Source organism: Pristis pectinata, chromosome 40 (assembly GCF_009764475.1).
Source record: "Pristis pectinata isolate sPriPec2 chromosome 40, sPriPec2.1.pri, whole genome shotgun sequence".
In the NCBI taxonomy this organism is placed as follows: domain Eukaryota; kingdom Metazoa; phylum Chordata; class Chondrichthyes; order Rhinopristiformes; family Pristidae; genus Pristis; species Pristis pectinata.
In genome coordinates, this window is record NC_067443.1 from 9,195,515 (window position 1) to 9,221,715 (window position 26,201).

The 26,201-nt window shown below is 42.7% G+C and overlaps 1 protein-coding gene across 4 annotated transcripts in view; it reads right to left on the minus strand.

Annotated features, from left to right (window-relative positions):
• The window catches only part of bnipl (BCL2 interacting protein like), a 60,896-nt gene extending 39,519 nt beyond the window's left edge, over positions 1 to 21,377 (minus strand). Inside the window, exon 1 of one of the 4 annotated variants that reach the window (XM_052045773.1) lies at positions 21,124 to 21,377. In XM_052045773.1, coding sequence (XP_051901733.1) covers positions 21,124 to 21,212 — 89 coding nt within the window. In that variant the 5' untranslated portion in view covers positions 21,213 to 21,377. Of the gene's footprint in view, positions 1 to 1,142; positions 1,282 to 15,283; positions 15,382 to 21,123 lie in introns of those variants that run through there. The other 3 variants (XM_052045774.1, XM_052045775.1, XM_052045776.1) reach the window with 3 other exon arrangements.
• Positions 21,378 to 26,201: the final 4,824 nt, after the last annotated feature.

Below are 26,201 nucleotides of genomic sequence, written 5' to 3' on the forward strand. Positions count from 1 at the left end.
TTTCAAAGCCACCTCAATCCCAAAAGCTGTTTTTCTAAATAGCATCCAGCATTGACCTCCATTCCAGGGTCATACTCCAGGGTCCTACACCTGATATTATAAAGAAACAAATTGCACATTGCAAAGTAGACGTTAAGATATCTTTATTAGCAAGATGTCTATAGCAAAATGTCTACTATATCTCATTATAGAGGCTTGCATTTATATAGCATCTTCCATGACTTCGGGATAGCAAAGTCAATGAAGTGCTTCTGAGGTCATTGCCATTGTATCACAAGGAAGGCAGTAGCCAATTTACACACACGAAGTTCCCTCAAGCAGGAATGTAATAATGACAAGGTCATCTGTTTTTTAATTGGAATTAATTGGGATAAATATTGAGCCTGAAAGAATTTCTTTTGTTTAAATAGTGGCTGTGGGATCTTTTACATCCACCTGAGAGAGAGCAGATAAGCTCAGTTGGACTTATCATGTAATAGAAGGCATCCAAACAATGCAGTACTCTCTCTCATAATAGCATAGAGTGCAGGCTGGGATTACATACTCAAGTGTCTGGAGTCAGACAAATTTACAGACTTCTGTCTGACAGGTGAGAGCATTACCCACTGAGCCTTGACTGAATAAAAGTTCCAAAATTTCCTTAAACATTCTAATTACAAACAGCTCACTGTCCAAATATATAGACTGAAAGAGATTTAAACTCAAGATTTTGTTTCTGATGTGATTCATTGACAGAGTAGGGATTCTCTGCAGAAGACAGGGAGGTCTCTCGCTCTCTGCGGAACATGTCTTTGCATGTTACCGTTCGTCAGTATGCTCTTGCAGAAGGAGCTCAGGAACTCGGGGAATGTCTACAATGAAACATGTACTGGACTTGTCCCAACAACATGAGCAATGAACTGCAGGAGTGGGAAGGGAAATATCTGGAGGAGGAAATGTTAAATAAATGAGGGAAGTAGCAGGCAAAAAGCAACAACCAAAAACTGCATTAGCTTTTAAATGTTCTAACTTCACCATGAAAAAAATGTAACTTGATGCCTAGATTACAACACCCTGATGACTCCTCCAAAAAAAACTGGTCTGTCAAAACTAAAAGTTGTCATACACCCAAACACAGCTTTGTAATTTTATATGGCACTTACCAGGTTTAGCTTCGATTACCTGATTGTCTGATCAGCAGGCTTAATGGAGTACAAAATATACAGAGTGCTTACTCTCTCCTCATGAACATAAAGGCAACCTCGCTCTATAGTACAGAATAGACTGCAGACTGTTTACATCATCGCAGTTCACCTGGGACCTATGCATACACTCCACAGTCACACCCATCAACCTCAGTTACCTGGCAACGCAACACGCAATTCTCCCTTACTGATGACATAGAATGTAAGGCCAAAAGAGGCAACCTCTCTTTTCTGGCGTCAACACTGATAAGGATTTGATAGGGCGAATAAAGGGAAGCTACTTTCTTTGGTGAGGAGAGGGTGGGGTAAAATAGAACACAGGGGCAGGACCTTAAAATTAGATACTTCAGGGTGATGTCTGGAAGCATTTCTTCACTCAAAATACTGTAGAAATTTTGGAAGCCTCTCCAGCCCAAAAAGCTGTAGAGGCTGCGATTGTAAATCTCAATAAAGAGAACAGAAGCAAATTTGCCAGGCAAAAATCTAAGAGTTCCTGAGGGAATTCAGATCAATCATAATCTTATGGAGATCTCATTGAATGCCAGAACAGGCTTCAGGAATTGCATGGCTTACTCTCGTATACACTGCAGCCTTTAGCTGCCCTGCCTCAGCTTCTTCTAGCCAATACCCTCCTGCAGCTGTTGCCTTTGCCACATTCCACAGCTGCCAGATGCTGTCACCCATGCAACAAGGAAACAGCTGGTCCCAATCCTGGCCTTGACAGGTTGCAGCGGAGTTTTAACAGTGATGAGGAAAGGTTAAAAACATGCTATTTATCTCCTCGGAGTGGAGAAGATTAAAGAGAGATTGATTAGAAGTGGTCAAAATTTTAAGGATTCTGATAGAGTAGGTAAAGAGAAACTATTTCTTGTGTAATAAAATCTATAACCAGAAAAGACAAAAACGATTAGCAGAGGGATCAAAGAGAAGATGAGGCTTTATTTTTGCTGTTAGAATGACTGTTAGGGCCTTTTTCTGTGCTATATGATTCTAAGACCTTCTGGTTTTCAAGAGATTGTGAAAGATGCTTTGCAAGGTTGTCACATTCTGGGAAGCCGTGATTGTACTTGGGAGGATGCAAAGGCAATTTTTGGGGGAATTGAAATGTATAAAATTACGTGGAGTCTCAGCAGAGCAAACAAGAAGGAACTATTTCTGTTGGTAGGGTGGTTAGTAACTAGGCAACATAGTTTTAAGGTAATTGGGAAATGGTTTAGAGAAGAGCTGAGAAATGTCATTTTACGCAAAGTGGCGTGGTCTAGAACTCACTGTCTGAAGAAGGCAGAATCCTTCATCACATTATGTACCTATGGTGACCACTTGAAGACACTGAAGTGCGAGCTGAGAAGTGCTGTGAACCTATACAGTTCCTTTTTTAGCTAGATTATAAATGGGCCAAATTACTTTCTTTTACCACCATAATTTTCAAAGATTCCAGGAAAATTAGAAAGGCCCATATAGAGTGGATAGGTAGATCCTATTTCCCTTTGTATTGTGAGAATAAATTTAAAGTAATTAATTGTTAGGGTTAGAGGAATTAGAACACCCCACCCCACCCACCCACCCACATACACACACACACACACACAACAGTGCCTCACAAAGTAGTGGAGGGTAGAAACCCAAAACAAGTTTAAAAGCAACATTTAACTCTCAATGCTATTGATTAGTGTGATGTCTTTTTTTTTGGCTGTACGGATACAATAAACCAAAAAGGCCTCCTTTTGCGACATTAATTTCTATCATTCTATAATTGCAAGTTTGTTTGATTTTAAAGCTGGTGGATTGTAAGGCAAACATACCCAGTTTCATAGTTGCTGGATCATGGGAAATATGAATTGGAAAGGGAGAGTGTCAATGTCTTTTTTTCCAGTCAGTGAATGCATAGGGAGAAGCAGGTACATTTGTCACCTGTCAGTAGCACACTGTCATTTGCCATTGACACAACCTCTGGGGCACTTTCGCCAACTAATAAGGTAGATCAACTCCAGGGGGTAGTTAATGGGTGTTCCCCCACCAAGAGTGTTCCTCAAGGAATGGGTGGTGCAGAGTTCCAATCAATGTTAACCTGTGATCACAAAGGACCATTAAGTGCCAAAGTACTGCTTCAGGAGCATTGGACTGCAAGTCTAGCAAGTTGTTCCAAACACAACTATATTTAGTTCTTACCAAGTGCCTTTTTGCCATCACCCCTGTGCTTACATATACATTAACATCCCATTGGGCAATCATAATAAAGTCACACAGAGATACAGCATCCACCCGTTTACATTAATCTTACATTAATCCAGTTTTTATTCTCCCCAGATTCTTATCAACTTCCCCAGACTTCACCATTCACCTACTTACTAGGCACAATTCACAGTGCCAATTAACCTACCAATCTTCATGCCTTTGGGATGTGGGAGAAAACCAGAGCACCCAAAAGAAACCCACCCAGTCACAGGGAGAACCTGTAAACTCCACACAGACAACACCCGAAGTGAAGATTGAACCAAGGTCTCTGGCGCTGTGAGGCAGTGGCTCTACCAGCTGTGCCTCTGTGCCATTACAATGTCTCAATTAAATTCAAAGCTATCTCTGTAATTACCTCCTCCCAATCTTTGTACACTCATCCAGCTCTACACTCCAATATGCTGTCCAATATTCCTCCAAGATTTCCAAAAACTCCTCCAAACCTCCAACAGCCCCTATTTTAATTGCCTCATCATGCTGATGTACTTTCAGTTTCCCGGATATAAACAGAGAAGTTCCCTCCCGAAACCTTCCCTCTCTGTCATCTCCTTTAACGCACCTTAAAATTTACCTCTTGTCACAGCTTTTGGTCAAATATCCTAATATCTCCTTCAGTGGGTTGAAGTTAAATTGTCCTTCATTGATCCTGGGAAGTGCCTTGGAACTTTTCACTAGGCTAATGCCACTGTTTAAATGACAGTTGTACAAATCATTGGGGGCCCAGTATTTAGATCAGTACATTGAATACAAGGATTAAATTGGATCAATCTATAAAGCAGTCATCCCATTTCTTATCCACACCAATTGTACTGACAGAGTGCGACAGATTACCAAATGAGAACATTATATTGCTGCTGTATGAGGCTTGATTATTGAAAGGAATATTATTGATCCAAGAAGCTATTAAGACAAATAACCATGGTGATCAAGTATCTGAAGTACTGCCACAACAGGTCTACACTGGACGCAATCTCAATGGCTTTTCACTCGGCTTTGTAGCACCTAGACAACAGCAAGACATATGTCAGGCTGCTGTTTATCAATTACAGTTTGGCATTCAACACTGTACTAATCAACAAGCTTCCAACCCCGGGCCTCTATACCTCCCTCTGCAACTGGATCCTTGACTTCCTCATCAGGAGACCACAGTCAGTGCAGATTAGTAGCAACATCTCCTCCTCGCTGATAATCAACACAGGCGCACCTCAAGGATGTGTGCTTAGCCCACTGCTCTACTCTCCCTACACTCACAACTGTGTGGCCAGACACAGCTCAAATGCCATCTATAAATTCACTGATGACACCACTGTTGTTGGCAGAATCTCAGATGGCGATGAGGAGGTGTACAGGAGTGAGATATATCGGCTGGTTGAGTGGTGTCACAACAACAACCTTGTACTCAATGTCAGCAAGACCAAGGAATTGATTGTGGACTTAAGGAAGGAGATGTCAGGAGAACACACACCAGTCTTCATTGAGGGGTCAGCGGTGGAAAGGGTGAAGAGCTTCAAGTTCCTGGGCGTCAACATCTCAGAGGATCTATCTTGGGCCCGACACATTGATGTGATCACGAAGAAGGCACACTAGCAGCTCTACTTCATTAGGAGTTTGAGGAGATTTGGTATGTCACCAAAGAGTTTTGGTGGAGAGCATTCTGACTGGTTGCATCACTACCTGGTATGGAGGTTTCACTGAGCAGGATCGAAAGAGGCCGCAGAGAGTCGTAGACTCATCCCCTTCCATCACAGACACAATCCTCCCTGCCATCGAGGACATCGTCAAGAGGTGGTGCCTCAAGAAGGCGGCATCCATCATTTAGGACCCTCACCACCTGGGACATGCCCTCTTCTTGTTACTACCATCAGGGAGGAGGTACAGGAGCCTGAAGACCCACACCAAACATTTCAGGAACAGCTTCTTCCCCTCCGCCATCAGATTTCTGAACAGTCCATGAATCCCTGAACACTACTCATTATTCCTTTTTTGCACTATTTATTTATTTTTGTAACTTATCGTAATTTTTATGTCTTTATGTCTTGCAGCGTACTGCTGCTACAAAACAACAAATTTCATGATATTGTCAGTGATAATAAACCTAATTCTGATTTAAGATGTTGGGCTTGTTTTATCCACAGAAGAGGGAATACTGAGATATTTTACAAGATTGCATTAATGGGAGTTGATAAAAATAATTGAGGAAATGCATGCCATCCAAGGTGATGGTTTCAAATCCAAAGTAATAAGTTATAAATATGCAAGGAAAGGCAGACTGAGGGGTAGTGACAGAAGGGATGGTTCTACAAAAACAAAAGCGGTCGGCTTATTTTTCCCAATGTCTTCTCCTCCTTCATTTTTCCATCCACATCCTTCAAGTGGTTTCCAGAGGCCTTTACCATTAATGCAGACATACAAATTTGAATCCCACAGTGATAACTTGGGAATGTTTCAAGACATTAAATAAATCTGGAATAAAGTGTAATGGTGACCAAGAAATTACCAGGTTATCAGAAAAACCCACCTAGTCACTAATGCGTTTCAGGGAAGGAGATCTGCCATCTGTAAATGGTCTGGCCTACATGTGACTCCTGCCCCAATCTGCTTGATGTATAATGCCCTCGGTTCAGTTAGGGATGGACAATCAGTGCCAGCATTACCAGTGAACGTATCAATAAAAATTAATGGTTGCATTACTGGTCTCGCTTACACCAGACATTACTATGATGCTGATGAGGCAAGACGATAATTCAGAAGGAAAGACCCTTGTCAGGACTTCACTGTCTACAAGCAACCGGTTAAAAGAGAAAGATCTTGTGACCTGTTACAATACCATGTGACCACATTTAGCGAAGTTCTCAAAGTGCTGAATACATCCCTTGCACCACGCAGCCGTCTTGCATGGTCACCTCATTAGCTAATAAAGCCAAGGAAAGAAGCAAACCTGAACAAAGTGAAAGGAGGAACTTCAAATGTGTAGAGGGGAATGAAGAGAGTTAAATGAAAGAGGGTGACACAAGGGAATGAGAAGAAGAGGGAGGAGCCACATGGAAAGTGAGATGGAGTTAAAGGGGAGGAGGTGTTGAGAAGGAGGACGGAATGCACAGGTTGAGGGGAAAAAAAAATCACATACAAGGGAAGGAAGGAGGAGGAAAGGTGGAGGGGTGGATATGAGGAACTGAAAGAGACCAAAAGAAAGCAAAACTGAGTTTCATAATGGAGAGGAAACCAATGGACAGTACAACAAGATAGTAGGAACAAGAGGAATGCAGGAGTGGCTGTCACAGTACAATAAAGGTTAAATGGGATGGCCGCTCCATAAAACAAACACGTCTGGAAACTTAAAATAGAATTGTTTCTCTCAATTGCAGATTGTAAACAAGGCTGCCTCCTGTACTTTACTCAGTTCCACATAGGGCGTTTCTCTGCTGTTTAACTGTTTGAAGACTGGAGGGATCTAAGTTCTCAAATGAAACCTTGTACAGGCATCTACCATAAACCCATAAGCATGTGCATTCTATATTTACAAGGCAAAAGTGGCTCGCCATCCTCGTCACAAACTTATTTAGCGTCCACTTAGACATTTTGCATATGTGCACACTTCAGATTGTATCATTCTCTTCTTCTTAGGCAGTCCCTCGAGATTAAGGATGACTTCTTCCTCTCCAGTTTTGTGGGTTTGGAGATGGCTGATGAGGACAGATGGGTGGATAGTTTGAGAGGTGGTGCACTCCTTATGCTGCTTGTGCATGGCTTTTATGTGCCCCCAATGCATGACCTCGAGATTCTCAATATCATTCCAATTTCTCCTTCTCCATTTTCAGTGGTCATGGACCTCAGTCCTGGTCTTCACTTTTCACACATAGAGGAAACTGTACAGTGGTGGTTTAGTAGCACCCTGTGATTTTTGGGAAATGAGAGACTAAAGTCTCTCTTTTCTTTCCCCCTAATCTGTTAAATTTCATCCTGACATCTCAGATTGTATAGATTAGAATCTTGTTTATTCCTCGAGAAAGGCAGTAGGATATCAAAATAAGAGCAATGAAAGAAGTCGGTTAGAAAACTCATAGCTGTAAGCAAAGCTCTATGTCAAATCAACGGTGATCTCATTGGACAGGTGTTCCTCAGTCTGCTGGTTATCTGGTTCAGCAAGGTTCTGCATGTCACATTCCTTTCTGTTTGTGTGGTCTAGTCAGAGTGGAGAATGTTAACTCACTTCTGAGCCACAAGTCCACCCTTGTATCAGTCTCGGCATGAAAGCAGGAAGGCATTGTATATTATGTAGTGATACATGTAATGGCAGGACAATGAGCAGTCATGGAAGCTGTCATGGAAGCTGTCCTGCCAGCTTCACTTAGATAATCAAGTTTAAATTCCTTTTCCCCTCTTTTGTTTATCCAGCTTTCCCTGAAATTCATCTGTGCCAATTGCCTCAACCACTCTGTGGAAGTGACTTCCACATTCTCACTGCCCTAGGGGTAAAGTTTTCTCCGAGGTTCCCCATCAACTACCTTGTATTTATTATTGGTTCTCGTCTCCCCAGCAAGTAGAAGCTTTAAGGTTACTTTATCAAACTGCTGAGCACAGCTCAAACCCAACAAGAACACAGATACAAGGAGTCACACACAGACAGACAAGACATACTGACAGAAACACATACATGCACAAACACATAGGTGTGTGGGCACACATTCGTTAACACATGGACATGAAGAGACATGCAAGTGCAAACACACACACACACACACACACACACACACGTGTGCACATGCACCCATGAACTTCAATACTCTTCTGATATCCAAGACTTTTCTCCCTTGGGTGCCCACATACCTCATCCTCACTCCCATTCCTAAGCATCAAATAAAATATCTCATTCATTTACCATCAAAATAAGACTTAGAGACACAATTTTAGAAAATGTATTAGTTTCATGATTTTTTAGACACAGCTAGCAGTGCCAGCTGATATTGTCCATCCCCAAATGCCCTGAAAATTGAGAAGGCAACTAAGAGTCAACAAGGTTGGTAAGTAAGGAGTCACATTCAGTTCAGGACAACTGATTTCCTTCCCTGAAGGGCATCAGTGAACAGTAATTTTACAACAATCGGGTATCAACATAATTATTGTCACTAGCTTTTTTAATAATTACAGATTTATTTAATGACTTGCCTTTAAATTACCCAGGTGGTGGGATTGGAACTCATTTTACTGGATCAAAACTCTGGCTGGTAGTCCAGTAACTTAAGTGCTATGTTACTTTACCCTTGGCTGGTGACACACTCTGGCCACAAAAGACAGCAAGAGGACCACCAGCAGCATGAAGCCAACATCACAGTCAGGGGTAACAGGGGAGGTGAGTGGGAGAGGGGAGGAGTAACAGATGAATGTGGAGGATGGGGAGCAGGAGCAGCAAATTAGCCAGAAGGAAGACAAATGAAGCCACTAACAATATTCTCACTCAACTGCATGTTGCTGATATTCTTATTAAAACTGTTAACTGTGATCAGAGTTGTAGAGTTACACAGTATGGAAAACGGGCTGAATTCCTCCATGCCGACCAAGTTGCCTAACTGAGCTAGTCCCACTTGCCTGCGTTTGGCTCATATCCCTCTAAAACTTTCCTCTCCATGTACCTGTCCAAATGTAATTTAAATTCTCTCTTTCAGTATGGATGAATTCATTTGGTAGCAACTTGCTATGGAACTTTTGAATATCTCTCAGCTGCAGGAATCTCACATCCAATGCCTGGCATCTTATGTACTATAATTTACAATTAATTGATCTGCAGAACTGTGCAGAAGTGATTTGATGGAATAATTATCAACATAACAGCTGCAGTTCTCCTTTGAACAGAAAAGACTAAGAGCAGATTTGAGGCAGGCATTTAACATGAAGAAAGTTTAGACAAAGTATATAAAATATTGATCAATAAGCAGAAGACACAAATTTAAAATGCATGTGGAAAAAGTAGCTAACTACTATCTAACTAATTGCTCTTCAAAAGAGCTTAGCAGACTCACAGGGCCAAATAGCCTCTCTCCGTAGCCTTCTGCAATATGCCTCCACACTCAATTATCCCAATAGTTTCCAGGTTGACCTTCCTCACACTATCCATAATCCAAGGAGCACTCTGAACTGTTGTCTACCACCCCAGCAACCTAACTCCCACTTGCCTGTCACCCCTGTGCTCATTGAACTACACTGGCTCCCAGTACACCACCACCTCAGTTTTAAAATTCAAATCCCAGTGGTCTCACTCTCCTTATCTCTGTAAGATCTCCCTGCCTCTGCATCTCCACAAGGCCTGTCTGCACCCACTTTGTTTTTCTCTCCTTTTAGCTCTGTCCAGGTGAAGGGAAGGCACTATTATGCTATTTTCTAGCAGGCACAGAGATGCCCACTGTGCAACACTAAGTACCAACCCCAGCCACAACAGAGTTGCCAGTCTTTCAAGATCACCCTGGAATTTTCAGGAATTTGTGAAAATGCTACTGCAATCAAATCAGAGTCATTAGTATCTTTACACAAATAGGCTCATGTTTAGATTGCTCTTCCTGCCCTTCCCCCTTTTTATTACAGAGTCTAAACTTTCAATATTCACAGCAGGAAGTATAAGGTGACACAAGAGACTGCAAAAGATGGAATCTGGAGCAACAAACAACTCAGTGGGTCAGGCAGCATCTGCGGGGGGCAGGGGGTGGGAAAGGAATTGTCAACATGTCAGGTCAAAACTGCATCAGCACTGAGAATTGAGAGGGGAGAGAGCCAATATAAAGAGAAGGGGGGAGAGGTGAACAGGAACCAGTGGTTGGTGAACTGAAGAGGGGTGAAGGATGACGGGCAGATTGAGCCGGGTAGGGGAGGGGCAGAGTTGGGAGACAGAGGAATGATAGATGGAGGTAAGCATATAAAAAGAGGCAGATGGAACCAGGTGGGGGAAGGGGTGGGGGATGGTGGAGACACCTGGGAGGGTGATAAGCAGGAACACAAAGCCTACCATACTGGAATTTGTTAAGTAAGGAAAGTGATAATGTGAACCATTAGGGGAGAGGTGGCAGATGGAACCAGAACCCATGGGGAAGGTGGGGCTGTGGATGAACTGTATGAGTGGTAGGTGGATGGAACTGGGAGGGGGAGCATTACCTAAAATTAGAAAATTCAATGTTCATACCATTTGGACCTAAAATTTGAAAATTCAAAGTAGAAGGCTTCTAATCCCCCCCAATTTACTAACTGCATAGGAGCAGTTCATAACTACTCTAGCCATTATAGTCACAGTGTTCATGCAACTCCAGGCCCCAATCGATAGCTGGCTGCCAATTACACCAAAGCAAGGTGCACTGTTCCACCACACTGTGTCCCATGGCATGATTGGTAAATGTCCAGACATGAAGCAAATGTTAAATATTTCCAACCTCCACACCCCTCCTACCCCAATGCACACAGGAATCCCATTTGGAATTTGCAGCTATATTAAAAAGGGCGGATCATCTTTAGCAACGACTTACCAACTCATGCAAACAATAGGACAGGAAATTTAAATAAAACAACAAAGCATGAATCAGAGGCACTCCCTAATCAACTTGCCAAAGATTTGTTCAGAGTTGCAACAGAAGCAGAGGCCACTGTATTCCAACACAGCAACTTGTCCACCTTTCCCAGTCTACACCTCCCTGTTCCAAGAGATTGGGCTGCCCATTTGGCTCCTGGGCAGTTACAGTGGCATAATTGTTAAGTTAATGGACAAGTAACCTAAAGGATTTAAGTAATGGAGACACAAGAGACTGCAGGTGCTGGAATCTGGAGCCACAAGCAAAATGATGACCCGAAACATCAGCTGTCCATTTCCCTCCACAGGTGCTGCCTGACCAAATGAGTTGCTACTTAAAATTGTCACTTAAAATCATGACTTAGATACATGGCAGGTGGTGAAGTTGAATTCAATTCAGTTTATTAAACAAAAAAGCTAGCCTCAGAAATGGTGATCATGAAACTACCGACTGTCATTTTCATCCATTCTTAATAATAGGAGCAGGAATTGGTCATATGGTTCATCAAGCCTGACCGCCATTCAATAAGATTATGGCTGATCTGACTCAGCTCCACCTTCCTGTCTGTTCCCCATAACTCACAATTCCCCTATAGTCCAAACACCTATCTCAGCCTTTAATATACCTTCTAGGGCAGTGAATTCAAAAGATTTAAGGATCCCCAGAGAAGAAGTCCCACTTCATCTCCATCTTAAAAAGGCAACCCTTTAAAACTATGCTGCCTGGATTGGAGAGCATGTCTTTTGAGGATAAGATGAGTGAGCTAGGGCTTTTCTCTTTGGAGAGAAGGAGGATGAGAGGTGACTTGATAGGGGTCTTCAAGATGATAGGAGGCATAGATCAAGTGGACAGTCAGAGACTTTTTCCCCAGGGCAAAAATGGCTAACACGAGGGGGAATAATTTTAAGGTGATTGGAGGAAGATATAAGGAGGATGTTAGATGTAAGTTTTTTTTTCCACATAGAGAGTGATGGGTCCATGGAACGCACTACCGGCAGAGGTTGTGGGGGCAGATACATTAGGGACATTTAAGGGACTCTTAGGTAGTCAGATGAATGATAGAGAAATGGAGGGCTATGTGGGAGGGAAGGGTTAGATAGATCTTAGAGTAGGATAAAATGTTGTCACAACATCATGGGCTGAAGGGCCTGTACTATGCTGTAATGTTCCATATGCTCCGAGATCAAGTCAAGTTTACTGTTGTGTGCACAAGTACGGTGAGGTATAGTACAAAGAAAAACTTGCTCGCAACAGTATCACGGGCACGTAGGTATAAATTGCACATAAAATCATACCATACATTGAAAAAGGACTGTGCAAAAACAAGACCTTAAGTGCAATAAAAAAACAAAGACACACTCAAAGACTAGTCCATGTAGTGCAGGAGGTGGTCTGTAGTGTTCCATTGCCGAGGTAAGGTTAGGGCTAGATTCCCCTATGAGCTTCTACCCTGTCAAACCTTCAATCTTATGTCTTATTCTTATAAACTCCAAAAGGAAACCCCCTACCTGTGTTTCCTTTCCTAACAAGACATCACCTTCTTCCTAGGAACTGTGAGTGGCATGGTGGTGCAGCAGGTCAGATCCAGACCGAGTGCTGTCTGTGTGGAGTTTCCATGTTTTCCCTACGACCACATAGGTTTTCTTTGATTTCCTCCTATATCCCAAAGACACACTGGCACATTAATAGGCTGAAGTTAACCCCTTTAGTCTAGACTAATGGCAAAAAGAATAAAAGGGTTAATGGGCATGTCTGAGAGTGAATGTTGGAAATAATGAAGGGAATGGCACTAATGCAATTGCTCTTGGGAGCTGCATGGACCCAGTGGGCTGAATGGTCACTATCAATGCTGTTAGAATTCTAAGATAAGAACTACACTGTGAATTCTGATGCAAAGCCATCAACATGAATTCTGCTCAAAGATATCGCTATGAGAACCCACACAGGTCCAAGCTATGCTTGCCTCTTTGTGAGATACATGGAACAGTGCTATCTCAATCCTACTCAGTTCACTTCACATCAGCTCTTTCCAGTACACTGATGGCTTTATTAATGCTACTGCTCTCTCATACAGAACTCAAACGTTTAAATCAACTTTACTGCCAATCTCCACCCCAGTCTCACTTGGTCCATCATACTCCATCTCTGATTCTTCCCTTCCCTTTCTTCCCTATTTCCTTCCCATGGGATAGATTGGTGACCAATATCTGTTACAAGCCACACCCCCACAAGTTTTCATAGCTGCATTATATATTTTCTGCTGATGATATCTACACCAGTGCTTCTTTTCTGCTTAACCAAGGTTTCAACTATGCATGTTACATTTTACACAAATTTTGCTCCCACCCTCTCTATTCTAGCTATAAGGAGAAGTTGGACTAACTTGACTTGTTTTCCCTGGAGGCCCAGGGCCTATCTAATATAGTATATTAGTATATAAAAAAAATGATAAGCATAGACAGGGTAGATAATCAGTGTCTTTTTCCCAGGATGGAAATGTCAAATACTAGAGGACATTGCTTTAAGGTGAAAGGGGAAAAGTTTAAAAGAGATTTATGTGGCAAGTTTTTTTTTTACACAGAGATTGGTAGGTGCCCAGAGCACACTGCCAGGGGAGATGGTGAAAACAAATACGAGAGCAATGTTTAAGGGGCATTTGGACAGACATATGAACAGGCAGGGAAAGGAGGGATATCGACCATGTGCAGGCAGTTGTGCAGTTTAAATTGCCATCATGGTCAGCACAGATATCATGCGCTGAATGGCCTGTTCCTGAGTGGGCAGGTTTGCTAGAACTATTGGGAAGGGTTTAAATTAGGTTGGTAGGGGGATGGGAAGCAGAACGTTAGGTCAGATGATGGACCAGTTGGTATAAAGGTAGATGTGATGTGCACAGAGACTGTGGGGAAGGATCGGTAGTGAAAAGGGCATAAATGAAGTTAGTTGGATGGGTTGAAATATGTTTACTCTAATGTGAAAAATATTAGGAATAAGGGTGATAAACTTAGAGCATGGATCAGCACATTGAATTACGATGTTGTGGCCATGACAGAGACTTGGCTGTCGCAAGGGCAGGATTGGCTACTTGATGCTCCAGGGTTTAGATGTTTCAAAAGGGGTAGGGAGGAAATACAAAAACAAGGTGGGGGGGGGGTGGGAGTGGCATTGCTAATCAGGGATAGTATCACAGCTGCAGAAAGGGAGGACTTAGTGGAGGGATCGTCTACAGAGCCTGTGGGTGGAAGTCAGAAACAGGAAGGGAGCAATCACTCTATTGGGAGTATTCTATAGGCCCCCCAATAGCCATTAGGACACTGAGGGGCAGCTGAGTAGGCAGATTTTTGGGAAGATGCAAAAATAACAGGGTTGTTGTCATAGGTGACTTCAACTTGGTATTGGTTTATTATGGTCACGTGTACCGAGGTACAGTGAAAAACTTGTCTTGCATACCGATCGTACAGGTCAATTCATTACACAGTGCAGTTACATTGAGTTAGAACGATTATAGTAATGAGTAGATCTGTAGAGAGCAGCTTGCAACGAGTCGCCATGCTCTGGCGCGATCTTGCATCTTCCCTAATATAGTATTGATTGGCACCTCCTTAGTGCAAAAGGTTTAGATGGGGCAGAATTTGTTAGGATTCCTGACACAGTAAGTGGACAGGCAGACTAGAGGAGAGTCCATACTAGATCTAGTACTAGGCAATGAACCTGGTGAGGTGACAGACCTCTAGGTGGGCGAGCATTTCAGAGAGAGTGACCACAACTCTCTGACCTTTAACATAGCCATGGACAAGATTAGGAGCAGACTATATGGGAAAATTTTTAATGGGGGAGGGCTAATTACAATGGGTTTTAGCAGGAACTTGGAAAGGCAAATTGGGAACAGATGTTCTCAAGGAAATGCACAGCAGAAATGTGGAGGTTGTTTAGGGACCACTTGCATGGGGTTCTGCATAGGTTTATCCCGCTGAGACAGGGAAACGATGGTAGGCTGAAGGAACCATGGTTGACAAGAGAAGTAGAACATTTAGTCAGGAGGAAGAAGGAAGCATACTTAAGGTTTACGAAGCAAAGATCAGACAGGGCTCTTGAGAAATATAAGGTAGCCAGGAAGGAGCTTAAGAAGGGACTTAGGAGAGCTAGAAGGGGACGTGAGAAGGCCTTGGCGAGTAGGACTAAGGAAAACCCCAAGGCATTCTACACGTATGTGATGAATGGGAGGATGACTTGCTCTAAAGGGTAGAACTACTCAGGGATAAAGGGGGAAACATGTGCCTGGAAGCAGAGGAGGTAGGTGAGGTTCTTAATGAATACCTTGCTTCATTATTCACCAGGAAGAGGGACTTTGACGAATGTGAGGTCATCGTAGAACAGGCTGATGTGTTGGAGCATGTCAAGGTCAAGAAAGAGGTAGTGTTGGAACTTCTGAAAAACATTAAGGTAGACAAATCCCTGAGGCAGGGCAAGATGGGATATATCCCAGGTTATTAAGGGAAGAGATTATTGGGGCGTTGACAATGATCTTTGCGTCCTTCCCTGTCACAGGAGTGGTACCAGAGGATTGGAGGATGGTAAATGTCGTTCCATTGTTCAAGAAAGGTAATAGTGGTAATCCTGGGAATTATAGACCAGTGAGTCTTATGTCAGGGGTGGGCAAACTATCGGAGAGAATTCTTAGTGACAGGATTTATGAGCATTTGGAGAAGCATACTCTTATTAGGGATAGTCAGCATGGCTTTGTGAGGGGCAGGTTGTGCCTCACGAGCCTAATTGAGTTTTTCGAGGAGGTGACAAAACAAATTGGTAAAGGTAGAGTGGTGGATGTGGTGTATGTGGACTTTAGTAAGGCATTTGACAAGGTTCCCCATGGTAGGCTCATCCAGAAAGTCGTGAGGCATAAGATCTATGGAAACTTGGCTGTGTTGATTTGGAATTGGCTTGCCCACAGAAGGCAGAGGGTGGTAGTAGATGGGAAGAATTCTGCCTAGAGGATGGTGACTAGTGGTGTTCTGTAGGGATCTGTTTTGGGATCCCTGCTCTTTGTGATTGTTATAAATGTCTTGGATGAGGAAGCGGAGAGGTGGGTTAGTAAGTTTGCAAATGACACGAAGGTTGGAGGTGTTGTGGATAGTGTAGAAGGTTGTCATATGGGATATAGACAGGATGCAGAACTGGGCAGACAAATGGCAGATGGAGGTCAATCCGGAAAAGTGTGAAGTGATACACTTTGGAAAATCAAACTTGAAGGCGGAGTACAAGGTTAATGGCAGGATTCCTAACAGTGTGGAGGAGCAGAGGGATCTTGGGGTTCAAGTCCATAGATCCCTCAAAATTGTTGCGCAAGCTGATAGGGTGGTTAAGAAAGCATATGGTGTGCTGGCCTTCATTAGTCAAAGGACTGAGTTCAAGAGCCGTGAGGTAATGTTGCAGCTCTATAAAACTCTGATTAGATCACACTTAGAGTATTGTGTTCAGTTCTGGTCACTTATTATAGGAAGGATGTGGAAGCTTTAGAGAGGGTGCAAAGGAGATTTGCCAGGATGCTGCCTGGATTAGAAAACATGTCTTATGAGGAAAGGTTGAGCGAGCTGGGGCTTCTCTCTTTGGAGCAAAGCAGGATGAGAGGTGATTTGATAGAGGTTTATAAGATTATGAGGGGCATAATTAGAATAGGCAGCCAGCATCTTTTTCCCAAGGCAGCAATGGCCAATACCAGAGGACATCTATTTAAGGTGAGAGAAGGAAAGCTTAGGGGAGATGTCAAGAGTTTTTTTTTAACATTGAGAGTGGTGGGTGCCTGGAATGCACTGGTGGGGGTGGTGATAAGAGGCTGATACAATTGGAATATTTAAAAGACTCTTAGATAGGCACATGGTTGCAAGAAAAAATAGAGGATTATGGGATGTTTAAGAGGGAATGGTTAGATTGATCATGGAGTAGGTTTATATAGGTCGGCACAACGTTGTGGGCCAAAGGACTCATACTGTACTGTACTGTTCTTGGTTCTAAAAAATTCCTTCATTAGGGATAATATATTGGTTCGGATAGGGGAATGGCTGAATATCTGTAGAGTCAGGAGAAATGGGTCATTTCTGGATTGAGAGTCACTAACTAGAGAGGTGCCTCAGGGATCAGTGCTGGACCTCAACAATTTACAATCTATAATAACAATGGATAAAGTGATCTAGTGTGCTGCAACCAAATGTGCTGATGTTGCAATGATAGATGAGTCAGCAAGTTGTGATGAGGACACAAAGAAATTGCAGAAGGATATAAATATGTGAGTAGGCGAGAAATTAGCAGATAGGGTCATAGAGTCATACAGCATGGAAACAGGCCCTTCAGCCCAACTCGTCCATACCGACTGTGTTGCCCACCCATTTATTTCCAGTCCCATTTTATTTCACTACATTCCCATCAACTACACCCCCTAGATTCTGTTGCTCACCTACTTACTGGGGGCAATATACAGTAGCCAATTAACCGGCCAACCTGCATGATTTTGGGATGTGGGACGAAACTGTATCCAGGGGAAACCCATGCAGTCACAGGGAGGACATGCAAACTCCACACAGACAGCACAAGAGGTCAGTAATGAACCCGAGCCACTGGAGCTGCAAGACAGCAGGTCTACCAGCTGAGTCGCTGCGCTGCTCTTGCTGCAGGACACCCAGCCTCCAATCAGCTCTTTTAGCCATAGTACTGTGTGGCTGATTCAGATGAGTTCCTGGTCAACGGTGACCCCCAGAATATGAATGGTGGGGGATTTGGTGCTGGTAATGTCATTGAATGTCAAGAGTAGGTGGTTAGACTCTATCATTGAAGATGGTCATTACTGAGGACTTTCATGGCATGAAGTACTTGCCACATCAACCTATGCCTGAACATTGTCTAGATTCTGCTGCATGCAGTCATGGTCTACTTCATTTGCTGAAGAGTTGGAAATGGAATTTAAAATTGTGCAATCACCCACAAACATCCCTACTTCTGACCTCATTGTAGAAGCAAGATCATTGAGGCAGCAGGTATGGATGGACATTGCCTTGAGGAACCTCTGCAGTAATGTCTTGAATCTGGGATGGTTAACCCATCATCTAAGGTATGATACAGGAATGTTTTCCTTTCAATGCACATTGAATGTGATTTTACTTGGGTGTTTTGATGCCTCATTTGGTCAAATGCTGCCTTAGTATCAAGGACAGCCACTCTCACCTCACTTCTGGCATTCAGTTCCTTGGTCTATGTTTGGACTAAGGCTGTGATAAAGTCTGGGCTGTATGTTTGTGGAAAAACCTACACCGGGCATCAGCATGTAAATTCTGCTTAGCATGGTCCGAATCTGGTGACTTGTTCAATAAATAGCAGGTAGTCTGTGCAGTTTTATTCCTTTTTTGTTTGAATCTCTGGATTATTAGTCTAGCTGTCTGAACTACTAGTCTTTTAATTTAACTGCTGTATCCCTACCAGAATAGGAAATAATTAGGAAGGTTAATGGAATGTTGGACTTTATTGAAAAGGGTAAAACTAGGAACATCTTAATCAAATATTATAGGTTTTTGGTGAGACCACACAACTGGAGTATGGTGTACTGTTTTGATTTCCACCTTTAAGGATGTGCTTGCATTGGAGAATGAAAGGTTTGATCTATTAAGAAAGATTGAGCCAATATGCATTGGAGTGCAGTAGGATGAGAGGAGATTTAACTAAGACATGTAAGATTCTGAGGGGTATAGACAGAGTGGATGGTGAGAGGACATTTACCCTAGTGGGGGGAGGGGTAGGGTAGGGTGTGGATCCAGAAATGTGACATAGTTTCAGAATAAGAGGCTGCCCATTAGGATAAAGAAGCTCTTCTCTCAAAAGGTGATGAATCACTGGAATTTCCTACCCCAAAGGACTGTGGAAATGGAATTATTGAATATATGCAAGGCAGAGATTAAGAGACATTGAAGCTACAAAGGGAGTTTACGAGTGTATGGGGAAGGGGTGAAAAAGTGGTGCTGAGGCTAAGATTGGATAAGCTATGATCTTATTGAATGGTAAAGTAGGCTTGGTGAGTGGGTGGGAGTCTATTAGCCTGCTCTTGCTCCTCTTTCTCATGTTATTATGTTCACTGCTTCTAGGTGAAGTAGCAATTCACGTACTTATTCTAGTTTAGTGTACTGTACTTCATGCTCACAATGTGGTCCCTTCTACATTGGGAAACCAAACACAGATTGAGTAATGACTTTCAGAACACCAGTTCAGTGTGCAGGGATGGTCCTGAGCTTCCAGTTCCCTGTCCTTTTAATTCTCAACCCACCCCCACTGACCTTTCTAACATAGGGTCCTTACACTATTCCATCAGTAAGGGCCCACATTGTGTTACTACCATTGGGGAGGAGGTACAGGAGCCTGAAGACCCACACTCAATGTTTTAGGAACAGCTTCTTCCCCTCTGCCATCAGATTTCTAAACGGTTATTGAACCCATGAACACAACTTTGTTATTCCTCTTTTGCACTTTTTATTTTTGTAACATAGTAATTTTTATGTCTTGCATTGTACTGCTGCTGCAAAACAACACATTTCACGACATATGTCAGTGATAATAAACCTGATTCTGATTCTATTCCAATGAAGCCCAACAGGCTCGAGGAACAACATCTCATCTTCCTACCAGGCATGTAACAGCCCTTAGGAACTTAACAGTTTTAGATAACCAGCCTTTCTACTTTCATTGAGAAATGGCCATTTCTGAAGATTTCCAGAATTTTATCTCCAATGTAAGTTTACCTGTCCTTTCAGGATGGAAATCTGCAGATTTCAGCTGGTTTGGCCTAAATATGGCTTTCGACCCATTGCAACAAAGTTGATACTCTAGAATAACAATACAAGTTTCCTCAGTCCAAGGGGAATTAAGCATGGGCAACAAATGATGGCTTGCCAGTGACATTCAAATCCCATAGAAAATAGAAAAGAATATAATTGAAAAGAAATGCCAATTATTTCTGATTTTAACCAGGAGTTTATAACTTGCATCACAGGAACCACTTAAATAAGATTTTAAGGGGCACTGTATAAAGCAGAGGTTCAGAGAAAGAGCTTGGGGCCTTGGGGTGCATGGAGAACAGAAATGAAGGGGTAAAGAAGATTATGGAAGTGGGGAAGAGCACAAATCCATAAACAGAAGCAAGAGATTTAAACCCGTGGCATTCCTGAATTGGGAGCCAATGAGGATCAATCCACACTTAGGTGGGTAAACAGGACTGGGAGCAAGCTAATAACAACAATAAATACAGCGATGAGCACAACGCAACAGAATGGTGCAAAGGTTGTAGTGCAATCTGAAGTAGTGCAAAAAGAAATGCTGAAGTGACAATAGCAGAATAACCAGGAGAGGTAGAGTTAAAGCTCTGAGAACTTGACACCACCACCAGGAAGGGGACGTGAAAGAGGTGATTGGTTCAGAAGTCTGATAACAGTTGGGGAGGGAATAAAGAACACGGGTGTTCTCCACAAGGTTCTGGGCCAATATCTACTCCTTAACAGCATTAAGTGAAAGAGTTTATCTGATTGTTGTATGGGAGTTTTCTGTGTACAAATTAGCTGGCATGCTTCCTACGTTGCAAAAATGACCACTTTGCAAGAGAACCTCACTGGCTGTGAAAGCCTTTGAGCGATCCACAGCTGGCGAAAAACGCCATAGAAATGCAAGCGTGTCTCCCTATCCACACCTGGGGAGCTGCAGTCACCCACTGAGGCAGATGACGGCTCCATTCTCAGTGGCGGGGATGGAGCACGTCTCAGACAGGCCATGGCCTTCCCTGGAACTTGAAGCGGCCCAGGCGGCACTCACTCCGCGGAAACAAGCCTTGCAAGGAAACTGCCACCAACTGTCCAAACAGTGAAAAAACTGAGCACAATTTGGACTTTTAAGAAAACTACTAAATATCAAGAAACATCAAGTAAATTATCTAACGACATAATAATTTAAAGACATGGATAAATATCTAGTAATCAGTATAGGGAGTCGAGCTGTCTGGCCAATAAAAACTTGGGGGGGGGGTAGTTATTGAACCACAAACTCCACCTGACGTGTCAATTTTAGCTCGAAACTTGCCCATGTAAACGGAGAAAAGTAGTCAATTTCCCCTGCCCTCCTTTCGTACTCACCTCCCATTCTGCTCCGCCGTGTCTCCTTTCCCTTTATGTACCTTGTCCTCTTTCTCCTCAGAATTATTTCCCACTAGTGGCGAATTCATGACATTTGTTACAAAACTTATTTGAGACAAACTTTGGATTGTTCGTGCTTCGGGCCAGCCTGGTTAATCTGATTCCCTTTATTTTTGCCAGCCCTATTTCTCACTGCCCCCCCCCACTCCACCTCTTCCTCTTGCCCTCCCCCAGTGACGAGGGATCAGAATGAGAAACCAGATTGTCAGCAGACACCCTTTTTACTCCGTCACCTCGTTGAGCAACGCGTTTATCAAAGCAGCGTTACTGGGTCCTAACGCCGTCGAGTTTGATCCGGACAAGGGGAACCCGTTCAGTGATGTCGCCGTAATATTTGTATGTTGCCGGACATCCCTATCTAAATTTGCATTGGTGTCATTTGAAAAAAAGAATTCCATTATTAGCACGAGATTATTGAGCTTGGTGATTCGTATAAAAAGTCGTGCGAGATTGTAACAATGTTGAGTTTGCCAATGCATTCGAAGGTTGTTTAAAACCAGGCATCAAAGTTCAATAGAGATACAATGCAGTTTCTGGAATATGGAACCAGTTCAATGTTGTAGATCAGTTCCCTTCTCTCAAAATTGCTGCATGTTTGCTGCTTTCATTGCAATGACCAATTTTCATGTGTGGACCAGCTGTTTGACTACAGTAGGCGTCGCGACTGTGTTTGCCTATTTCCTCAAGTGACATTCACACATATCACACGGCTTTTGAGTTTGTAATGAAGAGGAGCTGGAACGCTGACTGGTTCTCCCTTCAATAAGCTAGTAAGTTAAAACCACAGGCTGCAATTCAGGTTCATTTGGACTGGCGGCACATCCCTACCAGCGGCCAAGTAAATTTAGAGGAAACAAGCTGTCCTTTGTGTTAACAATAATATAATTGTAGAATTGGTAGCACAGGAAGCCATTCAACCCGTTGTGCCTGTGTCGACCTTGCAGGAGCAATCTAATTACTCCCTCACCCCTCTTTCCACTCTGTGCTGCAAGTTTTAATTTTAAAGTAAAATGTCCAAAAGTTTCCATTGAATCTGGTTCCACCTCCAACACAAACATTGCAATCCATGTCAAAACTAGTCACTGTTTTTTAAAAAAGTAAGATCTTTTGTCAAATATCTTAGATCCATATCCTCCAGTCACTGATCCTGTGCCAGTGGAAACAGTTCCCCTTGTACACACAGTCAATAATTTTAACGCCTCCTTTGTCTTCAATTTAATGTTAAAGAGAAAAATCCCAATTTCTCCAGTCTGCATGTGATTGAAGTCCCTCATTAGTGCTATCCTAGTAACCAGACACTCATTGCGACTGACACTGTTGTGTTAATGTTCTTGTTTTCAACTGTGGTATAGGGTGTGTGGGGTGATGTGATTGCAAAGAAATCTACGCAATCTTTTTCTGCTTTTCTTTTATGCATTTGACTCCTCTCCCTGCTCCCTTTCTGCACCCTGTGACTGGAAGTCTCCATCCTTAATTTCCAGTACTGTCGTCACTTGGTCAGGTGCACCGATCTCTGCCCCCAGAGTTCAGGTCCACAATGAAGAAGGTGTTTGTAAACTTCAGGGAGATGACAACAGACACAAGTAGCAAATGGAATTCAGTAAGAAGATGTATGAGTTAATGCATTTGGAGAAGGCAAAGAAGGGAAGGAAATGAAGGATGTATGACAGATTTTAAAAAATGTAAAGTAACAGAGGCATCTTGGAATTATGTCCGAAGATCATGAAGGTAGAAAAAGAAAAAGAACACAGCATACTTACCATATTAGGCATGGAACAGAATACAATAATAGAAAGGTGAATGCTGTCATTACATGAAACACTAATTAGATTCCAGTTGTGTGCACAGTTCTACACAGCACACTAGGAAAAGGATCTGATATTAGTAGTAGTGCAGATGAGATCTAAAGGGATGCCACCATGACCAGATTTAAGATGGAAACAAAGGAGAATTAAGGAAAATGTTTTCACCCAAAGAGGATTTGGAACTCACTCCCTGAAAGGGTGCGAGGGACCTTCTCTTAATAACTGCCTGAGTGACCACTTGAAGACCTGTAACCTCCATGGCTATAGGGTGAGAGTTGGGAAGTGGGATTAAGTGAAATGACTCACATCTGGCCATCAAAGACACAGTGGACAAGAAGGCCCCATTCTGTGTCACAAATGTCTATAATTCTTTAATCCACGGTCTTGCCCAAATGGGCATTTGGGTGTCACTACAAAGGTGAACATTTATTGTCCATCCCTAATTACACCTGAACATCTTGCTCAACCAGTTCAACCACATTACTGTATGTTTTGGAGTTACAAGAAGCCTAAACTGGCTAATAAAAGCAGATTTCCTTGGAAGTTTATGACAATTTGTTATTTTCATAGTCACTATTGCTATTACATTTGTTTTATTTAATTAACTGTAATAAATTTCCCAGTTTCTATAGTTGAGTTTGAATCCATGGGACAGGTGCACATGGTGTGCATGGGTATAGAAGCAATTGGATTGTTAGCAGTCGCGACAGTGATAAGGAGAAACTGTTTCCAATGACAGAAGAGTCAGGAACCAGAGGACAAAAATTTAAGGCAATCCAAAGGACCATACACACTGTATTGTAATTGGGAACATGCAGCCTGAGACTTTCAGAATGAAACTAAAGAAAAAAAATGCAAAGAATGGGACTAATTCAATAGCCCTGCCAGAAACCAGCAAAACACAAGGGTTTTTGTCTATCAGTCTATGATTCTCTAAAATGGGGCTGAATAAGATGAGCTGATAAAGTATTAACCAATGATTAACAAATTGATCTCAAAAATAAGAGAGGACGAGAGTGAACCAGGATGTTGCCTGGGTATTGGTATTGGTTTATTATTGTCACTTGTACCGAACTACAATGAAAAACTTGTCTTGCATACCGATCGTACAGGTCAATGCATTACACAGTGCAGTTACATTGAGTTAGTACAGAGTCCATTGATGTAGTACAGGTAAAAACAATAACAGTACGGAGTAAAGTGTCACAGCTATAGAGAAAGTGCAGTGCAATAAGGTGCAAGGTCACAACAAGGTAGATCGTGAGGTCAGAGTCCATCTCTTCATATAAGGGAACAGGTCAATAGTCTTATCACAGTGGGATAGAAGCTGTCCTTAAGCCTGGTGGTACGTGCCCTCAGGCTTCTATATCTTCTACCTGATGGAAGAGGAGAGAAGAGAGAATGACCTGGGTGAGTGGGTCTTTGATTATGCTGGCTGCTTCACCAAGGCAGCGAGAGGTAAAGACAGAGTCCAAGGAGGGGAGGCTTGTTTCCATGATGCACTGGGCAGTATCCACAACTTTCTGCAGTTTCTTGTGGTCCTGGGCAGAGCAGTTGCCATACCAAGCCGTGATGCATCCAGATAGGATGCTTTCTATGGTGCATCGATAAAAGTTGGTGAGTGTCAAAGGGGACATACCTAATTTCTTCAGCCTCGTGAGGAAGTAGAGGCGCTGGTGAGCTTTCCTGGCTGTGGCCTCTACGTGATTTGACCAGGACAGGCTATTGGACACTCCCAGGAACTTGTAGCTCTCAATCCTTTCGACCTCAGCACCATTGATGTAGACAGGTGCATGTACACCGCCCCCTTTCCTGAAGTCAATGACCAGCTCTTTTGTTTTGACATTGAGGGAAAGGTTGTTGTCATGACACCATGTCACTAAGCTCTCTAATCTCCTTCCTGTACTCCAACTCATCATTGTTTGAGATACGGCCTACAACGGTGGTATCATCTGCAAACTTGTACACTTGGGTCGGAGTGTTTCAGTTATGAGGAGAGATGGGAGAGGCTAGGTTTGTTCTCCTTGCTGTAGAGGAGGTTAAGAGGGGACGTGACTGAAGTATATAAAATTATGAGGGGTATAGATAGGGTAGACTGCAGTAAACCTTTCCCCTTTCTAGAGGTGACTAAACCTAGAGGACTTAGATTTAGGGTAAGGGATAAGAGATTTGGCGGGGATCTGAGGGGGACATTTTTCACTTAGCAAGTGGTGAGTACCTGGAATGCACTGTCTGAGAGAGTGGTGGAAGCAGAGTCACTGGCAGCAGTTAAGAAGTGTCTAGACAAGCACTTAAATTGCCTGGGCATAGAAGGCTACAGGCCAAGTGCGGGAAACTGGGATTAATACAGATAGGTGTCCACTGATCATCATGGGCTGAATGGCCTGTTTCCACACTGTATGTCTCTATGTGTTTATATCACACCACTCACTACCTTAGGAAGACTCCATCCCCACCACCCTAGCAATATAACAGCCAGTGAAGTAATTTTCTTATCCTCAGATATAACTCATGAAGTATTATGAGTTGCTGTTTTAGTGAAAGAAGCATAACAAGTTATTTATGTACAGCAATATTCCTCAAACATAGAGTGATAATGACCAGATTATCTCTCTCTTGTGATGTTAGTTGAAGGCTAACTATCGACCCAAAGCAGCTGGTATTTTTCTTCATATTACTGGTGTGATCGTTTGCATTCATTTGAGATGGCAGACAGGATCACTTTTTATTATCTCACCCAAAATCTATCTCTAACGTGCAGAAGCATGATTGAAATACTTCATCAAAGGCGCTACTTTGGCAGTGAAGTGCTTGGGGATATCAGGATGTAGCAGGTACTATAGAAATGGGAAATGGGAGACTTTCTTAAATCTTTAATATGTTGTCACTTCAGGACAGCCACCGACACAGATGAAAAGCATAGGCAGGTTTTGATGTCCAAATAATTGAACATCCTATCTTGTATTTTTTAATACAGTGAATGGCCATTTGGGCTGCAGCCAGTAGATCTCTCTAATAAAACCCCAGCTGTGTTTGGTTTCCCCACCTTTGGCCCAGTGGTAGAAGAGGAAGTTTTTCTCCAAGCCAGTTTCTTCACACGCTGTTTTGTTTTGCGACACACAAACAGCAATTTCCTGAATTCGGCACATTGCTGTCCTGCTCTTCCTGTTTTGCATTTTTTGTGCTGGTCTGCAGCCAAACTCCACCTCTCTC